Source organism: Brassica rapa, chromosome A06, assembly GCF_000309985.2.
Source record: "Brassica rapa cultivar Chiifu-401-42 chromosome A06, CAAS_Brap_v3.01, whole genome shotgun sequence".
Taxonomy (NCBI): Eukaryota; Viridiplantae; Streptophyta; class Magnoliopsida; order Brassicales; family Brassicaceae; genus Brassica; species Brassica rapa.
In genome coordinates, this window is record NC_024800.2 from 8,277,356 (window position 1) to 8,297,611 (window position 20,256).

The window sequence follows — 20,256 nt, forward strand, 5'->3', positions numbered from 1 at the left end:
TTCTAACCTCACTCACATACTCTAATACTAAACATTATCCCAAATCTAACCCATATATACTAAACATTATCCAAATCCCACCCCAACCCCTTAATACTAAACCCTAAACCTTAATCAATAAACCCTAAACTCAAATACATAACTCTAAACCCAAATATAAATTCTAAACCCAAATATAAATTCTAAACCCAAATAGAATGAAACAAAATAAATAATATGGTATATATTGGTAAAATTATGAAATGTCTATAATTTCGTAGAAGAAGTTGATGTTGATCCCAACTATACCTCCTCATCTTTTAAATAATTAACCATAAACTATATTCACTAATCCCTAAACTCAAATATAAACCATAAACCCAAATAGAATGTAACAAAATAAATAGCATGGTATATATTGGTGAAATTATGAAATATCTATGATTTCATGGAAAAGGTTAATGTGACCCAACTGTACCCAACTATACCCTAAACTTTAATCCCTAAACCCTAAATATAAACCCTACACGGAAATATAAACCCTAATCCAATGTCAACCTCAATCTTTCATAAACTAAACCCGAATGGAACAAAATGATGAAATATCTATGATTTCATGGAAGAAGTTAATGCTGATCCCCCAACCATATCCCCTCACCTTCTAAATACTAAACCCTAAATTATATTCACTAAACCCTAAACCAAAATATAAACCCTAAACCCAAATATAAATCCTAAACCCAAATATCAAAGTCTAAAAAATTACATATATTATGTAAAATTAAATTATATTATGTAATATTAAACTACACAATCTAGATCATAGCACGATATTTACTTGTTCAAAAACTATATTTCTTAACAAAATAAAACACTCTTTAGTAATCATCAAATGGAATGGAACATGATAAAATAGAAGAGTAGCAGAATATATCGCATTTCATAACAGGAATAGAACAAACATAACACATATTGTTTTACATTTCTATTCCATATGCGAATAGAATAGAACAAACATAACACATATTGTTTTACATTTCTATTCCATATGCGAATAGAATAGAACAAAATAAACAGACACTGTTTATCTTCTCCGATCAACTTCATCCACGGCGAAAAAATGTAACTGTATCTCGCAACATCAGTGGAGATAATACATATAACCGTATCAGAGAGACAGATTTTGTTGTTGATACAGTAAATAGAAGAGAAAAACATACAGTGGTGACGGAAGATGGTGCCGTTTGCATAGATGGAGGTGATCGCCACTACACAGGTCTTTTCGGCAAGGATCAACACAAATTGGAATGTGAATGCGAATCAGCAAGGGATTGTAATCAGAGAAAACGCGGTGGAGAGAATCTGGAGTGAAACTATTCAAAGGGGTGTGAATCTGGAAGAGACACGACATATTTTTGCAAAATAGTAATTTTTAATTTTTTTTTTCTAGCAGGTTTCTCCGGTTTCAAGCAGGGGTAATACAGCAATATTATATAAAAGATATGTGAAACAGTGAAAAGTTAGGATGATTGGCTACTCAATCAATTATGCTTTTTTGTAGCGTCATCTCACCTAATTTCCCTTCTTGTTTTGCATCAAAAGAAAAAAGGACACAATCGTCAAGTTCATGTCATTGACATGCCTTCGCACATTCTTTAAAATTTTATTCGATTGAATGTTATTTTGTTGGTGTTCCAAAAAATGAATAATTATTTTGCTAAATGACTTTAGGTGGGGTTATTAAGGGCTAATTTTAAGTAACTCGAACATTTAATCGACAAAAACAAAAAAAAAAAATCATACGCAATGTGTCTTTTCTGGGATATGGCAGCCGCTGGACACCTAAATTCAACGTACTTACTAATGATCATATGTATTCAAGTTTACCTTTAATCAAATACTTTGGAAAATAATGAGAGAGAGAGAGAGAGAGAGAGAGAGAGAGAGAGAGAGAGAGAGAGAGAGAGAGAGAGAGAGAGAGAGAGAGAGAGAGAGAGAGAGAGAGAGAGAGAGAGAGAGAGAGAGAGAGAGATTGAGATTTCTTTTATTTTCTCATGTTATAATCATGGTAGTTATATGCATTATAATTCGTTAATTGGCATCTAAAACTTGGTTATAAGTGATAAAGCATTAAGCTATCAAACACGTAATCTATCAAAACCGACGTACCATGTCATGTGCCAGTTTAGCCAGTTGCACTAACATTATCAGTTAAAGCCTCCAAGCACAGAAGCAGTATATATATGTATGATAAAACAAATTTGGTTAATTACATAACTTTTAGTGTTGATTAAGAAATTTCGGACGTTTGATCTATATATTGACATTACTTAGACTTAATTAAATCAAAAGCTTTTAGTTTGCATAAACTAGGTTTTTTTCTGACGAACATGCTTCATTTAGTTTTTCTTTTTACTAAGTAACACTGTGAATATGATTCACAAAATAGGTAAATTAACAAATTTAGGAAAATATATGCGGGGAATCTGAAACAATTGCTAACGAACATGTGCGTCTGACCTCGTCCGTTCGTACGTTGCAATTCCTCATAAGACAGAGAACAAAGAGAAACAGAGAAGAGAAGTTAATTGTGTTGCACATTTTTAGAAACTGAAACCGAAACAAAGACTATACATACACATATATGTACGTTCCATACTTCCACTACAAGCACTCATAGTCCATGTCTTCATGTCCCAACCATTCTTTTTAGTGTTGTTTATATTCACCATATTATTTAGGGGAAAATGTTTTTAAAAGAGAAACATATGAACCAATTTGAACAACAAACATTTTTTCGTGATTAAAGAAACAAAATAGTATCATTGATTTCTGGAATTGTTTTTTATTCAGGTTTTGTTAGACAACTTCATCTTCAGCCACACCAGATATTGCCAAAGAAACTTAAGTGGTCCAAACTTTAGACTGAATCATATATATGTACATATAAATTCTGCGGAAAACAAATTATGAAATGCAAGACCCACAAATTCATCATTTATGTAAATCTTATTTTGTTTTGTATGAATTGGCTCTATTCTGCAGTTGTTGTGTCTTTATGATCCATTCATGGCACCTTCTATCGATTTTCCCCACCCTTCTTTTTTTTTTTTTTGATAAAAAAAAAAAAAAAAAAAAACCACCCTTCTTTTTTCTTGTTGCGCTTTTTTAAACCAAGGTGTGTGGATAGGTCCAAATTTATATATCGTACGTGTAGTCGATAGTTATTATCTATGATATATAGATTTTTAAAAACATTTCCTAGGGAGGTATTTTAAGATGCAGAGTTTTGAATACCAAGTTACCGACGAGGAAGAAACCGCAACGTTCAACATGCTCTATCGACTCAAACACTACAATAGTAGCTCTTGACAATGTAATTTTTCCTAGTCATTAAAGTGTTTCTCTATAATTATATGTTTAACTAGTTTTTTATATCAAATTACGGACTGCTATGTATATCTTGTTTGCCAACAATTGTGACTCATTGCAGTGATCAAGAAAAACTATTTGTTAGCCAAGCAAGTACGTCCATGCTTTGGAACGTATTGATGTCCACCTTCAACCTAAAGAACGACAAATTTAACTAGATGAAGCACAATGATCAATTTTTAAATCAAAATTTGCTTACATTTCACCATTAATAAGAGAAGGTTCAATTTATTACTTATATTTCATTCTTATGAAGTACTACTGTAAAAAGATGAAAATATATAGCATCTGAAGAGAGCTCAAATGGGTCCTCATCGTTAAATTTTCTTTTCTTTTATGTAATGATTACAACAAGATACAATCATAAACTTAAGTGTGTGAAAAAAAGAGAATTGGAGAGAATGATGAGATGGTATGGAGAGATTTGTACTGTACACTGCACACACTTCTGAAGTGCACGTTTGTGTGGTGTCGCTGTCCTTCACCAAACTCCGTCTCAGCCTAACCAAACCTTATAAATCGGTTATCACGTGATTAACCAACGGTTTATGTTCGTAACTGAATCACGTGACAACGTCTTGTCCCCATCTATCCCAACCGAACCGAACCGAACCGAACCGGTTCTTTCCAGCGGAGGTGTCTTGTTTGGGTTTCAAAAGAATTGAAATAAAACCACGTGAATAAAGGCCTAGCCCATAAATGATAATATTCTTAATAATTGTCTTTAATAGGCCTTTGTATAAGGCCGTACCAAACTTGGTATATATCTCTATAAACTTTTCCACTGAACTCTTTTTTGGTGTACGTTCCTAGCCCATTTTGGCTTGTATCTCATTTTAAAGAAATTTACCGTAGATAAGAAAATATTCCATGCGAAAAAAAGAGAGCAGAGCCTAGACGCACCTATGGTTTATCTTCTTCTGAGAACATCCTAAGGGCATCTCCAACCCTACTTTATTTTTTACTCCAAACTCAATTATGGAGTAAAATTTTCTCCAACCCCACTCCATATTCAACTCCAAAATGGAGTAATAGCTAGGGTTACTCCATTTATGAAGTAATTTTACCCATTACTCCATTTTGGAGTTGAACTTTTTATATTTATAAAATGGTCCTTTTAATTTTTAATGTTTTTATTTCATACTTAAAATAATATAATAACATAAAAAATATAATAATTTGCAAAAGATTACTTTATAGCTTACAGAAAATATGCATAAACTCATAAAAGTCAAAACTAAGAATAAATAATATAAAATAAATATAATATAATATAATATAAATAAGTAATTTAATAATTAATTCGGTAAATTGTTTTCGAAACTACCAAAATCGGTGAGGTATTATTCAAACGGAATAGACGATTTTTTTAATCTTGTGGGTCAAAATTTTGATTGATAACATTTGTACTTGTTGAACTTGATATATGCACAAACAAACAATAGGACCCAATACATAATTCAAATTATAAAACAAAACTTTGTTTTTTCTTTATGTTCTTTTAATGCATAAAAATATTTTTGAATTAGAAAAATTGCATATGATAAAATCTGCACGAATTGAAATTGGAAGATAATCTCTAGTTGTATTTTTAATGATAAATATTTAATTTAAATAAAATATATTATTATGGAAATTTTGTAAACATAAAATAGTTGGGTTAATTGTTAATTTTTTATAAGTTGAAAGTACTAATAATAATTATTAACTAAATGAAAAAAAAATCTTTTTGTTTGGAGTAAAAAATGGAGTAATACATTGGAGTAAAATCCATCTCCATTTTGGAGTTATACCATTTTGGAGTAAAATTTGGAGTAATACATTGGAGATGCTCTAAGGTTCCATTACGACATTACCTTTTCGAGGCTTTACAAGAAATAATATGTTCAAACTGTAAGAGCACCTCCAATAAAAAATTCTACTCTCAAACATCTAAAAAAAAATATACTAATATAAATATTTAATTATAGATTTCTAAAAACTACAGAAAACACAATCAAAATTATCTAACCCGCAAGTAAATACTAATATTTATATACACATACATATATATATATATATGTGTTTTTAGATACTTGAGAGTAGAACTCCCTTTTGAGAATGCTCTAATGATTTTAGAGAAGTATTTGTTTACATGTACTACGAGTATTTAAACACTTAATCTATTATAGAAGTTATATAATGAGCTAGAAAAGATGGTTATAGTACACTTCTACACCCTCTTCATTGCTCGGGTTCCACCCAGCTATTTCATTTTTTTGTTTGTCGGAAAAGAATATATATATATATATATATATATATATATATCAGAGAAGTTGTATCTATTATCGAATCTATACGTGAAAGACTAGGACACATCCCAGTAAAAACAGTTTGAGTTAGCATCAGGGGCGAAGCCAGGTTACCCACTATGGGGGCCTGTGCACCCATAATATTTATTTATAATGTAATATTCATATAGAAAAACATAAAAATTTAGTTAGAGCAGGTGGAAAAGTGGTGTTGTGCACCCATACCAAACCCGAGTTCGAAACCACCTTGTGACTTTTTACATGTTGTAATCAATAGTGCACCCACTTAATTAATAACCTGGATTCGCCCCTGGTTAGCATTCAAAGTTGCTTACAAGTATACACCCGAACTATGTTCTACTCCTTCTGTATCAGTTTAAGTGATTTTTAAAGTTTTTGTTACTTGAATTAAGAAAATACAAACTTCTATACAATTTGTCTTGATTACATAAAAATATTATTAAATAAAATTAATTCAACTAATTTAAAATTCAGTATTTTGCAATTGATCACAAAGTTTAAATGATATTAAATTCTATCTAAAATAATAAGAACATCAATTATTAAACACCACTTAAAGTGATACGGAAGTAATGTTGTTTTTTTTTTTTTTTGAGAAAAGTTATGTTTCATGTTTTATTTCCACAGGTCATTTTCATGAATGACAGCTAAAATAAGTCCCAAAATAAGTCTAGAATCAATATTTCTCACCCCTACAACGACTACAAGTCACATAAACTACCCGACGGTATCGATATAGATCCTTTCTTTAAAAGTCCAAACAATGCTTTTCAAACGAGAAAGACATGCAAGTAATCCAAAAACTAACAGAGACATATATACATAGAATTGACAACCATTTTCTCATTTGCCAACCAAAGTGACAGATCTTACCTTCCTCAGTCTTTGATTTTCCCCCTCAAAAAGTTTCTGACCTTTAAAATAAAAAGTGGGTATATCTTATAAAGACATGCAATCAGTGAAGCATCCTATTTCTGTATTGTGACTTCTCACGGTTTTCAGTAGTTTTTTCACTTATTAGTTTCTTATGGTAAGTCTGTAAGTAATTCTTCGGTTACTGAGAGACTAAGCATTTGTAGTTACCATAGAGTTTGGCATGTAATTGTGTTACTCAGGATAATACCTTTAGAGAGATATTAGCCACATAAGATCGATCCAATATATAAATCCCTTGAGGTTATCTTGTTGATATATTTCTCAAACTAATTAGCTTAACTTCATCATTTCCAAATTAAACTCCACCATCCGGCTTATGACGAATCTGTAACCAATCCGGTACACAATTTACAAGTCAAAAGGTCAAAAAATAAAACAATAGGATGTTTCTTTAAGTGTGCCATTTATAAACCCTCTTTGTAAGATAGGTTGGAAAACGACCAATCCTTTTATTAATTTAGTGATCAGAAACATTCAGTAAAGTTCTAACATAGTAATGGGGTGGGGGGGGGGGGGGGGGGGGTGTACTGAATCTGAAATTTGAAGTAATTTGTTTTTAGTGAGTTTTTATATGATTTTAGGTGAATCTTAGAATTTGGTGTGTTTTTGTTAACAATTTCTAGAATTTCATCTAAAACTATGGGATTTAGATTTTTATTTTTATAACTAAGAAATCTTTTTCAAACACTCAAAAATATTTAAATCACTCTAAAATCTCCAACTTAGATTTTATTCAATAACAGTGGAGAAGTTTCATTTTGGTATATTTTTTACATTTTGGTTCAACTTTGTTGTTAATATATTGCATCCATTATCCATCCAACTGTAGTTAGTTCAACGAGATAAAAGAGGATTTGTTAAATCATATAAAAATGTTATAACTAAACCAATATATGTAAAAGAACAAGAATGTACTCGACGATAGAGACAAAAGGGCCGCTGGTTTCAGTTTTCTCTATACACACGCACCCACCGGAAGTAGCCCTATTCATAACAAAAATTTAATCGTTTCTTTCATTTTCAAAGTTTCTAATCAAAACTCTATAATGCATGAACGTGAAGTTCTCTGCATGTTGCTCAAGTTGAAATAAAGAAAAGTGCAAGTAGTATACTATACATAAACACATTTACTATATATATATATATATAATCGTTTCTTTTTCTCAAATTGAAATTAATTCATAGTGAAAAGCCACCGTTTAATACATAACTGGAGAATGAAAAGATATTCCCAAAAACAAAAGCCCAAAAAACAGGTAGTTAAAACTCACATGGGTAACTTTCGAACATAAGACATCGTACTACGACTCAATAAACTAAGAATTACACCAAAGCATAAGACAACCCAGTGCAAAAAACCTCCTAAATAGTAGATAACAATGATCTAGATAAATCGATGCTGCTCTCGACACGCCATACGATACCATCCACTTGTAAAACCCGAAGATACTGTCGCGTCTTCTCAACCCGGATCTATTGCTGCCGCCTATGGCCCGCCGATACCACCCCACTCGAAACTAAGAACCAAGACTTCCCAACCCGACCGGAAGGATCACTTCACGATCCCAACTTCCCTCGGATACGGCTTGAACACACTATGACGTCCACTTTACACCTATAACGAAGTCCACCATAAACTCTACACAACCAAGCTTCGTCGCTCAAACCCATAACTAGAATAAACAATAACACACTGAAACGACGAAAGATCATTGCAACCACCACAACTCGAAGATAATTTTGCAACTGAATAAGTCATTAAACTAGCCAACGAGACAATCATTTTTCACAACGATAAAACACGGTCAACCTACGACCCAAGCTGAAACGCCTCTTGACCCATAAAAGGTCCATACTATACGAAGACAAGGAAAGCACGAGCATGTCATAACCCTAAACTGAACTACAATTCACGCTCAATCTGTTGGTTCCCAAGAAATCTGAGATCAGACAATCAACCAACAACATCAACGCCAAGGAGGCGCATACCAGTTTTGATTCATAGACTCTATCACTCTTTACCTCAATCCACTGCCAAAAAACGGACATATAATCCGAAATTAACCGAACATGAATGTCCAGACTGAAAAGCGGGTTTTGACCATAAGAATGAGCAAGGATCACCATATATATAATCGTTATAAATTACAAAAATAAGAGATAGAATAAATTAAATCGAAGCACAGAAGTTTTAACGGGAACCGTGTGTGAAAAAATCCAAAGTCAAGGAAAAGTAGTAAGCGATAATAACTTTATTTTCTTTACCTGAAGCACTCCAGATAATATCTAAATTTTCCCTAAACCCCAAGCTCTTTAGTTTTCCCCAAATTTTATTTTAAATCGTTAAAAGTTGAGTTTGTAAACAAGAAAAAAAAAACAATGAGCGTGAGGAAAGGTAATTAGGGTCGAGATTGTAAAATGATCATAAGGTAAGGGTTAAAGGTAGAAAGTTAGAAGTTCCGTGATTGGATCAATGGCTCCCAATGGGGTTTCTCTTCACTGTCCTTTTGGAGAATCTTCTCATCAATTTTATGTCAACAATAGAAATTTAATATAGTTTCTGTGTTTAATTATTTTCTTCTAACTATTTATACGAATCCACTAAAAACGTATCGCTTATAACTCCAATTCTAAATTATACACACATATATTCATGTCATTTCAACTTCCAAGTGGCAGTACAGTGTTCGTACAAATAGAAAAGGACTTGTAGAGATATTGATGTATACGTTGTTGAATGAATGGTTTTGTAAAGTATTCTTTCTCTCATTTTTTGTATAGTATGAATGCATATATTGATGAGTATGTAAATTTTAAAGTAGAAAAACTGCTAGAACATATGCCAGATATCGAATATATGTGGGGTTTAGGATGATGGAGGCAGAGTCATTTTCATAAATATATATAGCATTATTGTAGCTTTTAGAAAGTATCGTGAACAAAAAATGACTAAGTGAATTTTCTTTTCAAGTCTACACAAATTTATAAACTGAAAACAGATTGGTTCCACATCTACCGATTATTTGCTAATAACAATCAGTTGAAAAGTATATGAAATGACTTTGAAGTACCCAGAGGCGTGTCTACAGTGTATTGAAAAAGGCATTCGCCTTAGGCCCCCGATTAATATAATTTTTTTTGGGGCCCCAAAATTTAAAATAATTTATAATCTAATGATTTAAACTTATTTTTTTAAAAACCCTTTCCACATAGTAGACTAACTAACCTTCTGAATTCATGTATTTTTTTTCTTATATGACATAATATAGCATAAACTTATTCTTTTACAGCGTTAGATTTGTGTATTTGGTAAAAGCGATATATCATATTGCAAAAAAAAAATCATTATAGTTGTAATAAGTTTATTTTTAAAACTTGCCTTAGGCCCCTAAGACCCTTCGCACGGCACTGTAAGTACCATATCCCTTGAAACGAGAGACATTAGTGATTCTGGAGAGGGGGGGGGGGTGGGGGTTATTGCACTGCGTTTGAATAAGCTGAAAAAAAAAGATTTTAGAGTTTATTTAGATGAAGTGCTAAAAGAGAAATCCAGTTGTAATTCTACTTTCAAACTCACTAACTAGTAGTTTGAACAAAATTACTTTACTTCATGTTGACCTTTATAAAACAGTTCCCCCATATGTTTGTTCCACACCCACCAAACTCTAAAAATCACTATGATTGTGCCGCCGCAACTATTATAATTTTATAGCTGTATATTTTCATAAGATAAAATTGTCATTGTTTATAAAAAATACCATGCAATAATAATAGAAGATGTTGATGTACTCTACAGTACTGAGTAAAATGATAGACTAGATTTATAATCTAGTTAAAACTATTAATATTCTCCTCACATAAATAAACATAGACGTAAAATATGTTACACTGAATAACTCCGACAGTTACAACCCCACTTTGAATATCTAAAACACAAAACAATTTTAAATTTTGAAAAGAGATAACCACTTATAAATGGACGGAGGGCTTCTGAAGTTCTTCGAGTATCTCCAAAGTTTTTTTTTCATCTGAGCCTTTTCATTAGTATAATCGAAACCAGAAACATACAATCAGACAACAATATCACTAGACATCAGAGCTAACAAGAACGCTCATGATCAAACAAAAAAGACAGCCACCTCGGCTGGCCCAAAGCAACATAAGATTAAAATCTATTTTGCATCACAACACTTTGAGCAATAAGATGAGCACTCTTGTCTGCTGGTGGCGATTCGAACAGAACCTCCCATTCCAAAAAATTAGAAAGCAGAAGCAAGATTTTCCTCACTTCAAATTTGAAGGAAGGTCATGCTTTTGGTCTATTTATAGCATTAGCTAACATCCTTCTTTCAAAAGAAAAGTGTACCCTCGAAACCTTGTGACTGACCATGCTTTCTATCGACCAAACGAGTGATAAGAAATATGCTTGGTCTTTCGACCCAACAGATCCGAAAGCATGACGACTATGCAAACAAACCAGTCCATTTGAGTCACGCAACACCCATGCTGCTCCTACTAACTTTCCCTTTTCGACCAGACCGAGACACTCCTCATGTCCTCTTCCCTATTTTCTGCTGATCGAGCGAAAAGACAAAGACCAGATTCCTCTTTTGCTTTCTTCCATGTTTGTAAGCCATCAAAAAGGAACCCATCAAAAAGCAATGAATTCCTGTTTTCCAAATATACCAAAGTGTCCAAGGAAAAACTCGCGTTATTTCCTTCACATTTCCTTTATCATCTGATACTGAAAACAAATGGTTCAAGTTTACAAAGAGAGAGCAGTTATGGAATCCTCCAGCCGGCGAAGGGAAACCGGAGATCGCCAAGATTTGTCTTGCCAATGAGCAAACGAACAAAAGATGATTTATATACTCACTGGCCATCCCGCAAATCTGAAAAACTTCATCACACTTCATCCCTCTATCTCTCAGGCTATCATTAAACGTTAAAGCATTCGATAGAGCTTTCGAAATAAACACTTTAATCTTGGATGGAGCCTTAATAGACCAAACCTTAGCTTTTAAGGGATTGATGGAGGGTGTTGGCGATTGTTCATTGATTAAGGAATGGTTCTTGATAAGGAGAGCGAGATCATACCCTCTTTTCACCGAGTATATCCCACTCCTTGTATGCTTCCAAAACCATGAATCTTTATCAGATACTACCAGCTGATGATGATTCAGTAAGGCAATATCTCCAGGCACAAACAACTCCTCCATTTTGGTTATATCTCATCTTCTGGTATGAGGATTAGTTACATCAGACACCTTTAGATTAACATCAGAAAATCGTTGTCTTCTTATTGGAGGTCTGCATGTTCCATCCTCATTTTCTATCCATTTATCTGTCCAGATGTTTAAACTCGTCCCATTCCCAACTGAATGTCTTAAACCTTGAATGAGAAGCTCCCATCCATGCAAAATACTCCTCCAAGTGTAAAAGGGTTATGATCCGGTGGAGCTTTTACCAAATCCCCCCCCCCCAAATATTTTCCTTTTAGGACTCTGGTCATCAAACAATCTTCAAAGTGAACAAGTTTCCATGCTTGCTTAGCATGGTAAAGATAAGTTGGGAGAAAATGTGTCTTACCAAATCCCCCCCCCCCACCAAGCTCCTTTGGAAGACACATTTTCTCCCAACTTATCCAATGTATCTTCCTTCTATGCTCTAACTCGCTCCACCAAAATTCGCCATTGCACTAGCCAGGTTTGAGATAACAGTTTTTGGAAGTTTGAAGTAAGACATTGCTGAAACCGGCATAGCAGACGCAATTGACTTCAGAAGAATTTCTTTGCCTCTTTGAGAAAGGGTTTTTTTCATACCATCCTGATATTATCTTATTCAATCTTTCTTTAATGTAAGCGAAGAGTTGAACCTTTGAGCCCTTCAAACATTCTGGTAGGCCAAGATACTTGAATGCTCCACCCTCGGCCTCAATTACCAACTTCATTCTAACACTGTTCTTTACTTCCTCTAGTATCCATTTCCCAAACGTAATGGAGGACTTGGCTGGATTAATTACTTGGCCCGAAACGTCTCCATACCTCTGAAGGATACTGTGAAGATTTGCACTTTGATCTTCATTAGCTTTACATGTAAACAGACAATCATCAGCAAGTAGTAAATGATTAACCGACAATCTTTCCTCCCCAAATTTGATTCCTGATACAGAGCCTTGAACTTATGCTTTCCTCATTAAATGGGATATGCCTTCATCACATAACACAAAAATAAACAGGGATAAAGGGTCTCCCTGACTCAGATCTCTTTGGGGTATCACTAATCCACGCGGTTGATCATTGATGAGTATAGAATAAGACACCAAGGAAACCACAAGACATAACTCGATTAATCAAGGTGATATCAAAACCCATTGCAAAAAGAAGAGACCGGAGGTAATCCCACTCCACCCGATCATACGCTTTAGACATATATGTCTTTACGACCATATACTTTCTCTCCAAACTTCTGTGATGATCCAATGGAATGCACTATCTCATGAGCTATAGTGATGTTTCCGAAACCAATCTATCAGGTACAAAATCAGATTGCGTAATCGCGACAATACTATCCATCCATGGTTTCAACCTCTTCACCATAATCTTGGATACTATTTTGTAGATCACAAAACAAAGGCTAATAGGCCTGAGATCAGACATTGACTTTGAATCAAGGATCTTTGGAATAAGGCACTAGTGGGTGTAATTCCAATCTTTCGGGAGGATCCCTGATGTAAAGAATATATGAACCTCCTTTACCACCTGAGACTCCAAAAGCGGCCAGAATTTTTGAAAAAATATTCATGATATTCCATCTGGACCAGGAGCCCTGGTAGGATCAATCGAGAAAACTGCCTCCTTGATTTCGACTGCTGACACTGACTGGTTAGGTGCGTATTCATTTGATCTGTAACTCTCAAAGCCATTCCTCGAAACCAACTATAAAAAGGCAAAGGATTGGAAGATTTGAATAGCTTGGAGAAAAAATTAATAGCCACATCACCCTTTGCTGCTTCAGAAAACACTTCAACTCCATCCTCATTTATGAGCTTATCAATTGAGTTCTTTGCACGTGCAGCCTTAATCGAATTCTGAATAAATCTGGTTTTAACGGTTTTTGTCCCTACTGGGTTGCTTGTTGTCTCTTAATTTGCTTGCTTTTGCATGGTGCTTGAACGCCAATGCTATCCTTTGTACCATGGCCGTTTGGCTTATTACTCTCAATGGAAGTTATCAGTGTTAAAAAAAAGAATAAATCTGGTATTCAATCTCTTCCATGCATCCATTTGTCTTTGCTTTTCTGCCACCAGTAAGTTTCTTCATCTCTATAGGCTTTCACTAATTCTTTTTTCAGAAAATAATTTGTTGCACCGAAGGATCACTCATAGACTGTTGATATTCCAACTCAAATTCTAGCTCATAAATTATGTCTCTAGAATTCAGGTTGGAACTCTTCTTCAAGGCACTTAGAGCTTTCCTACACGCTTTGAGACCTGCAGAAACTGAACCTGGTCCACCCCTTCAGAAAAGCTCCAAACGTTAGCTACATTATCTTTGATACTGTCAGATTCCAGAAATCTTCTATCAAATCTGAATCATCCTCTATAAAACTCATGAGCTTCAATCAACTTTATGAGGATAGAATGGTGGTCACATATTCTCTTATCCAAAAAAGACTGGTTGGAGCAATGGAACTTTCTGAACCAAGTTTTATTCCCAAAGCACATATCCAATCTAGATTGAATCCAATGCGTTCCACGTCGCCCACCCCAAGTAAAACCATTACCATGGCTAGGCAACTATTCCAGCTTTCCAGCTTCAACCATCTGATTGAAAGGTGCGAAAGACTCGTCTGATCTCCTAGGCCCTCCATCTTTTTCCCCGCTATGCAGGATATCATTAAAATACCCAAACACACCAACTATCCTTTCTATTTACACCGATACGACTAAGACGTTCCCGCAAGTCTAGCCTGCTTCTCAAATCCGAAGGACCATATATACAAGACGCATAGAAAGAAACTGCTTCTAGTTGTATTATACAATCCAAAAGGTTTTTATTTATAATCTCGAACTTAATATTTACAGATCTTTTTCATAAAATAGCCCCCCCCCCTCCCCCCCCCACCGACATGATCAACTGTGAAAAATCTATCATATCCAAGCGAAACCTGAAGGTCAACCAAAACATTCCTACTATGCATAGTCTCCATAAGGAACAACACCTCCGGGAAATATTTTTTACGCATTTCTTATAGGTGATGAATTGTTAGTCCTTGAAGCCGTTCCAGATCCTGACAATTCCCGCTGATTATACTTATTTTGATTTCGGTGATCTCTCATTTGGGATCACCCTTGATTCTTTAAACTTTGCAGCTTTCCAACCTCTTTCATCTTCATCTGATGTCTTCCTCTTCGAGCTTGCCAATTCACCACAGACTCCCCTGCATAGAGGTCCTGAAGTACATTCGACGCTTTGCTATGCTGTTCTTTTCTCTTTTTGATATAGGGTCTTCATCTAGCTTTCTGCTTCTGATTAACCCCGGATGGTCCAGTCACAAAATGATCAGAGCCATGTTCTGTAGAGTTCCTTTCAACACAAGGAGAAGCTGATATATATTCAGTGATCTCGAAGCTACTCTTGCTACCAGGAAAGGTAGACTTTGATGTCTTCTCTACTTTTCTTGATTGAGTGCCCAGTTCATTCATCTTCAAATTGCCTAACCTTGTGAAAGCACTCGTTCTCTTTCGTGCCTTAAAATTTGATGCCTCAACTTATCTTTATGCAAAGATTACATAGGAAGCTGATCCCCCGACGAATTGATATCAAAATCGAACACAATCCCCTTGCCTTTATCCAGCTGCTTTGTGAAAACTGGGGCAGACTCCAAATGAAGTACCGTCTTCTGAGCTATTGGATCTCTTTCAGCCTTTGCAACTGATGCTTTTACCCTTTCAATCCTCACCAGCTTATCAGCGCCAAAAGCTGTCAACAAATATCTTCTCATTTCATCCAGCACCTCAGATGATATCTTCTTCCTTCATGTTATCTTGCAGATGCCCACTTGCTCCTCAGAAAAAAAACACCAAAGAGTGGATCATCCTCAAGAAGAACTTTCTCATCTGATGCTCTGGCCTCCAATATTTTTTGTCTCCTCACCGCTGATTGTTCCCTTCTTCTTCCCACCAGAATAGGGCAGACCTCTTTGGCATGATTCAGTCTTTGGCATTTGTAACATCTTTTTTGATCCTTTCGTAATTATAGAAGACAACAGATGATCCATCCTCAGGAAGGTTTACCACTTTTGATTTTCGTAACGGTCTTGACACATCAAATCGAACCTGGACCCTAATATACGCTTCTCGCTGCAGCTTATCAAGGTCAAAAGCTATAACCTTTATCGCCCCTACTAGCTCTCCCAGGGCTGTGATCGCCTCTTCTGTGTAGTGGTTGATAGGGATATTTCAGATCTGAACCCAAATTAACATATACTATAAATAATCTGGGGGGGGGGGTGCCCCACCCATCGATCTATAACTAAGGTCCAATCATTTGAAGTATGAACCCCTTTCTTCAACACATCTAGAAGATCATCCTCATGATCCTTCTTTTGACAAAGGAACACCCCAAACTTTGCATTGTTTCTACCAATTTTGGGGCATCTCAAGTATCACCGTTGAAACTTTCTGAAAATCCGGATTTAGAATCCTTCCGATTAGACTCCGGGAGTTTTTTTCGATCGACTTGAACTGCGGAAGATTAGGCATGTCAAACGGTTCATCTTCTTCCTCAAGCAATAACGCCATCATCGTCTTATCCATCGCATGCGACATTTCACTGTCAGATTATTGACTATTGTTTCCACACGCTTCTGTAAAGATGAATAAACTTGGATAACTATGAAGATTCACCGAGAAAAGATGAACTTTAGCGGTGCTTAGTGAGATTTTACTCGGTGGTCAAACCAAAAACTTTACTTAATTAAGAAATTAATTTTTTTGAGAGAGAAACAAAGTCCAAACGAGAGAGTCATCTCTAAAGTTTTATAAATAAAAGCTTTTCTTTTTGTACACGATAAATAAAAACTTATATATTAGTCTTTTCTACTTTTTATGTTTTTTATTAATATACTAGTGTATCTCCCGTGCTAACGCACTGGGTAAATCTCTTATGTATATAATTTTTTTATAAAGGTATTAAAGACATGATTCGAATTAACAAACTGAAGTTAGATTAAATACTCACACAAACTAAAATTACATATAACTAAATAAACAGCACTACAGAATTTTTTATATTAGTTTTATGTCCATCTATAATCTTTCTTAGTATGTTTTCTGAATAAAAGTGACCAGGAAATTACTTATCATAAGAGTTGCTTGAAAATTCTAACATACCAATTGCATAGCTTATCACGTGAAGCGCGGTTCCTCTACAAAACAAAAACAAAAAAAAAGTTAAAACCATAAAACTGAAATAACTAAATGTTGAGACTTAAAAAACTTGGTCGCTTGTTAAATAACTATTAATTATTTGAATTCGTCTACATCACTAACCAATGTAATACATAATAAGCTGGAGATCGTGGATGTAATATATGAGGCGGTTAAAATAATTATTTTCTTTCTTTTGGTTTTACATTCTGAAACTGATTTGTTTCAACTGTTTCTTTTTTTTTTGAAACTAACTGTTTTTCTTTTTAGTAATTGGTGTTTTTGAAAAATAAAATATTATCTATGTGTCAAAATATTATTGGGCAAGTGACTTGTGTTTTAGTATATAAGAGATTTTTGAGAAACTCCACTTAGATTCCCCACAAGAGAGCTCGGCAAAAAACTACCTTTTAAGTTGGAGAATTAATTTAGAGTTTAGATAAAACTATGTAAAGTACACAAATAATTCCAGTACACTAATTAAAGTAAGTTGTAAATGATTATGTGTACCATAGCCTGTACTTTTTACTGTATGGAGAAAGTGAAGACAAAACAAAGAAGTTGAGCACAGCAGGCGAACCAGATAAAATGGGCTAATAGTCTTTCCTTCACATGGCCCTTGTCGGAATGCAGTATTTCTAAATTTGCAAACTATATTTATCGTTATTTCCTTTTATTTTATTTTTTTCGAACAACTTCGTTTTCATATCTTGAAAAACTTTAACTTTTTCTGGAAAACTGTGGTTATATTTTTTAATATATTGCATTATTTGGTGTTAAATATATATACATATATATTACATTATTTATTGTACTAAGTTCATATCCATTTTGGTACATTGGTAAAATAATTATGAAGATGAGTTAGGGTGATAGCAAAATAATATTAAAATCAAAAGCCCTTGAAATAATCTGATTCAAAATGTTAATTTGATCTTATTTACATTTACAATCTTTGAACTCGGATTCGAACCCGGGATGACTTGGTGGAACGACTCACCCACCTGCTAACCGCCATCTCCTCTGTCTCGACTCAGTGAGTAACCCGCCACCAGATTAAAACCCCAGGCCCCAATATAATTAAATATTTTTTTTAAAAAAAGTTAAACCGAAATTAGCACCACCCGACTCGGTGGTAACCCGGCCGTCTCAACTCAATGACGATTTATTCGAAAATTCGTCTTCTTCCTTCGCATGGCGATCAAACTCGTTCCGAGTCAAACCGGGTCATAAATCGTACGGACCGAGACTCTTCACCAGACGGCTTTCTCGACGACGCCGTGAAGCAACGGCCGAGATTCGATCAACAGATCTAGCTTGCTTTTGATTCCTCCGTGGCATTTCTGGATATCTTCAGGACAAGTAAACCGGCTCGACCGGGAAGAATCAGACCGAGAAATGAACCGGATCGCTTCCTCGAAAACCGACTCTTCACAAGGGATAACCAACGGCCCCTGGTTCACGAAACCGTACTCTTCCTCAGCTTGGACAAGGAGATTGCTCAAGATCGGATGGTTCAGGTACGACGCGCGCACCACGAATCTCCTGCACTCGCTACCTACACAAACTGCCACGTGTCCAGCTGGAACATCGGACGGCACACAACGGCTGACTGAAGATAACCGAGCTTTGTTGCGCCATCGCCGGAGCATTTGCCTGAGCCTCACAATGTGGCGGATCTTGCTGCATTTTCCAACACTTCCGGCCATTGTTTTCTTTCTTTTTTTGGGAGCTGATATGTTTTTTCTTTTTCACGAGAAAGTGAGAGAAAATGTCAGGTGGGAGGGATTTGAGCGTTTGGGAGAGAGGATGTTTAAATAGTGAAGGGAATACAACATTGCCATTGAGTTTTCGAGGTAATTACGAAATTGTTTTCTGTCTTTTCGAGTTAGTGATAAAAAATTTGATTATGGTTTTATACTTTATCTTTTTTTTTAAATTATTATGGTTCGTATTAAAAGTCTTTGTTACTAATGAACCGATTATGGAAATCATTATTTGGCCCTCAGGTTATACACAAGATAAGATTCGTATTTTGATGTAACTATCACTTTATTGACTATACGTACCCATATTTTAGAATTCTAAAACACTAAAACTGATAAGACGTTTTAATTTGTTGGCAGAAAACAAAAGGCATTAAATTTGTTGACAAAACAAAAATAGATTAAGATCTGAATAAAGCTTTTATAAAAGAATTGCATAGGAAAAGAACAAATTCAAGTTCTTACCTTTTAAGTTAATAAGTTAAAAGTTTTAAAATACATAAAACCCACCACATGGGTAGCAGGAATTATTAAGATTACTAATTTATCATAACAAAGCATATCACCAAATTGTATAAGCTTGAAAACAAGTGTACAAGCTTGTCTCTCGCACTAGCAGTTAAATGTTAACAGAAGAGAACCAGCAGGAAACTAAAATCCAAATTAGGAAATGCTCTCTCTCTAATTAGGAAACGCTCTCTCTCTAACCTAAAAAACCTCTCGCCTCTCTCTTACATATCTAGGGTTTTCAACCGCCTCCACTGATTCCGGCGGTCGCCGCCGCTCTTCTCAGGCGACCGCCGGGTCTTGCTCTTCTAGTTTCTCTTCTGTTGTAGTCTCTTCCCCCGTTCCCTTCTGCGGTTTCCCGGTGGTCGTCTTCGATTTATCTGGTTCAGATCCGGTAGTTCAGAGGCTTCTGAGTCATGGTTTGAGAGGTTTCAGCGCTTGAGGACGGCGTGATGTGCATCTCCGACTCTGTCCTCTTTGAATCTGAGCTTTCCTGGCCGGAAATTTTCTCTGTCGAAGTCGCTATCCGGTTTCGAGTGGTGGAGCGTGGAGGTTGTGGAGAGCCCGAGCCTGCTTTGTTGTGCTCCTCCGTCTTGGTGGCGCAGCGGTGGTGTACCGGACTCGGGCTAGGGTGGGCTTTGTGATGTCGCGGATCTGAAGTTCCCTCCTCCCTCTTCTGCTAGTGGTCTCTAGTGGGTGCGTGTGAGCTCTCTGGGGGTCGGTCTTCCCTCTACCCGTGAGCTTGTGTGGCAACGCGCGTTGGTCGTGGTGGCGCGTGGTGGTAGCGCGTGCAGAGCTGAGCTTCTAGTTTCTCTACTCTTCACAGAGTGGAAGCTCCGGTGTTTCTGGTTTGTCTCTTCACTACGTCCTGGTGCCTCTCGTTCTATTCCTC

General features: G+C 35.5%; 1 protein-coding gene across 1 annotated transcript; it reads right to left on the reverse strand.

Moving 5' to 3' along the window:
- Positions 1 to 900: 900 nt before the first annotated feature.
- On the reverse strand, positions 901 to 19,317 carry LOC103872789 (auxin-responsive protein SAUR50). The gene has a single exon (XM_033292992.1). It carries the CDS (start codon positions 18,798 to 18,800, stop codon positions 18,345 to 18,347), a length of 456 nt encoding a protein of 151 aa, XP_033148883.1. The 5' UTR covers positions 18,801 to 19,317; the 3' UTR covers positions 901 to 18,344.
- Positions 19,318 to 20,256: the final 939 nt, after the last annotated feature.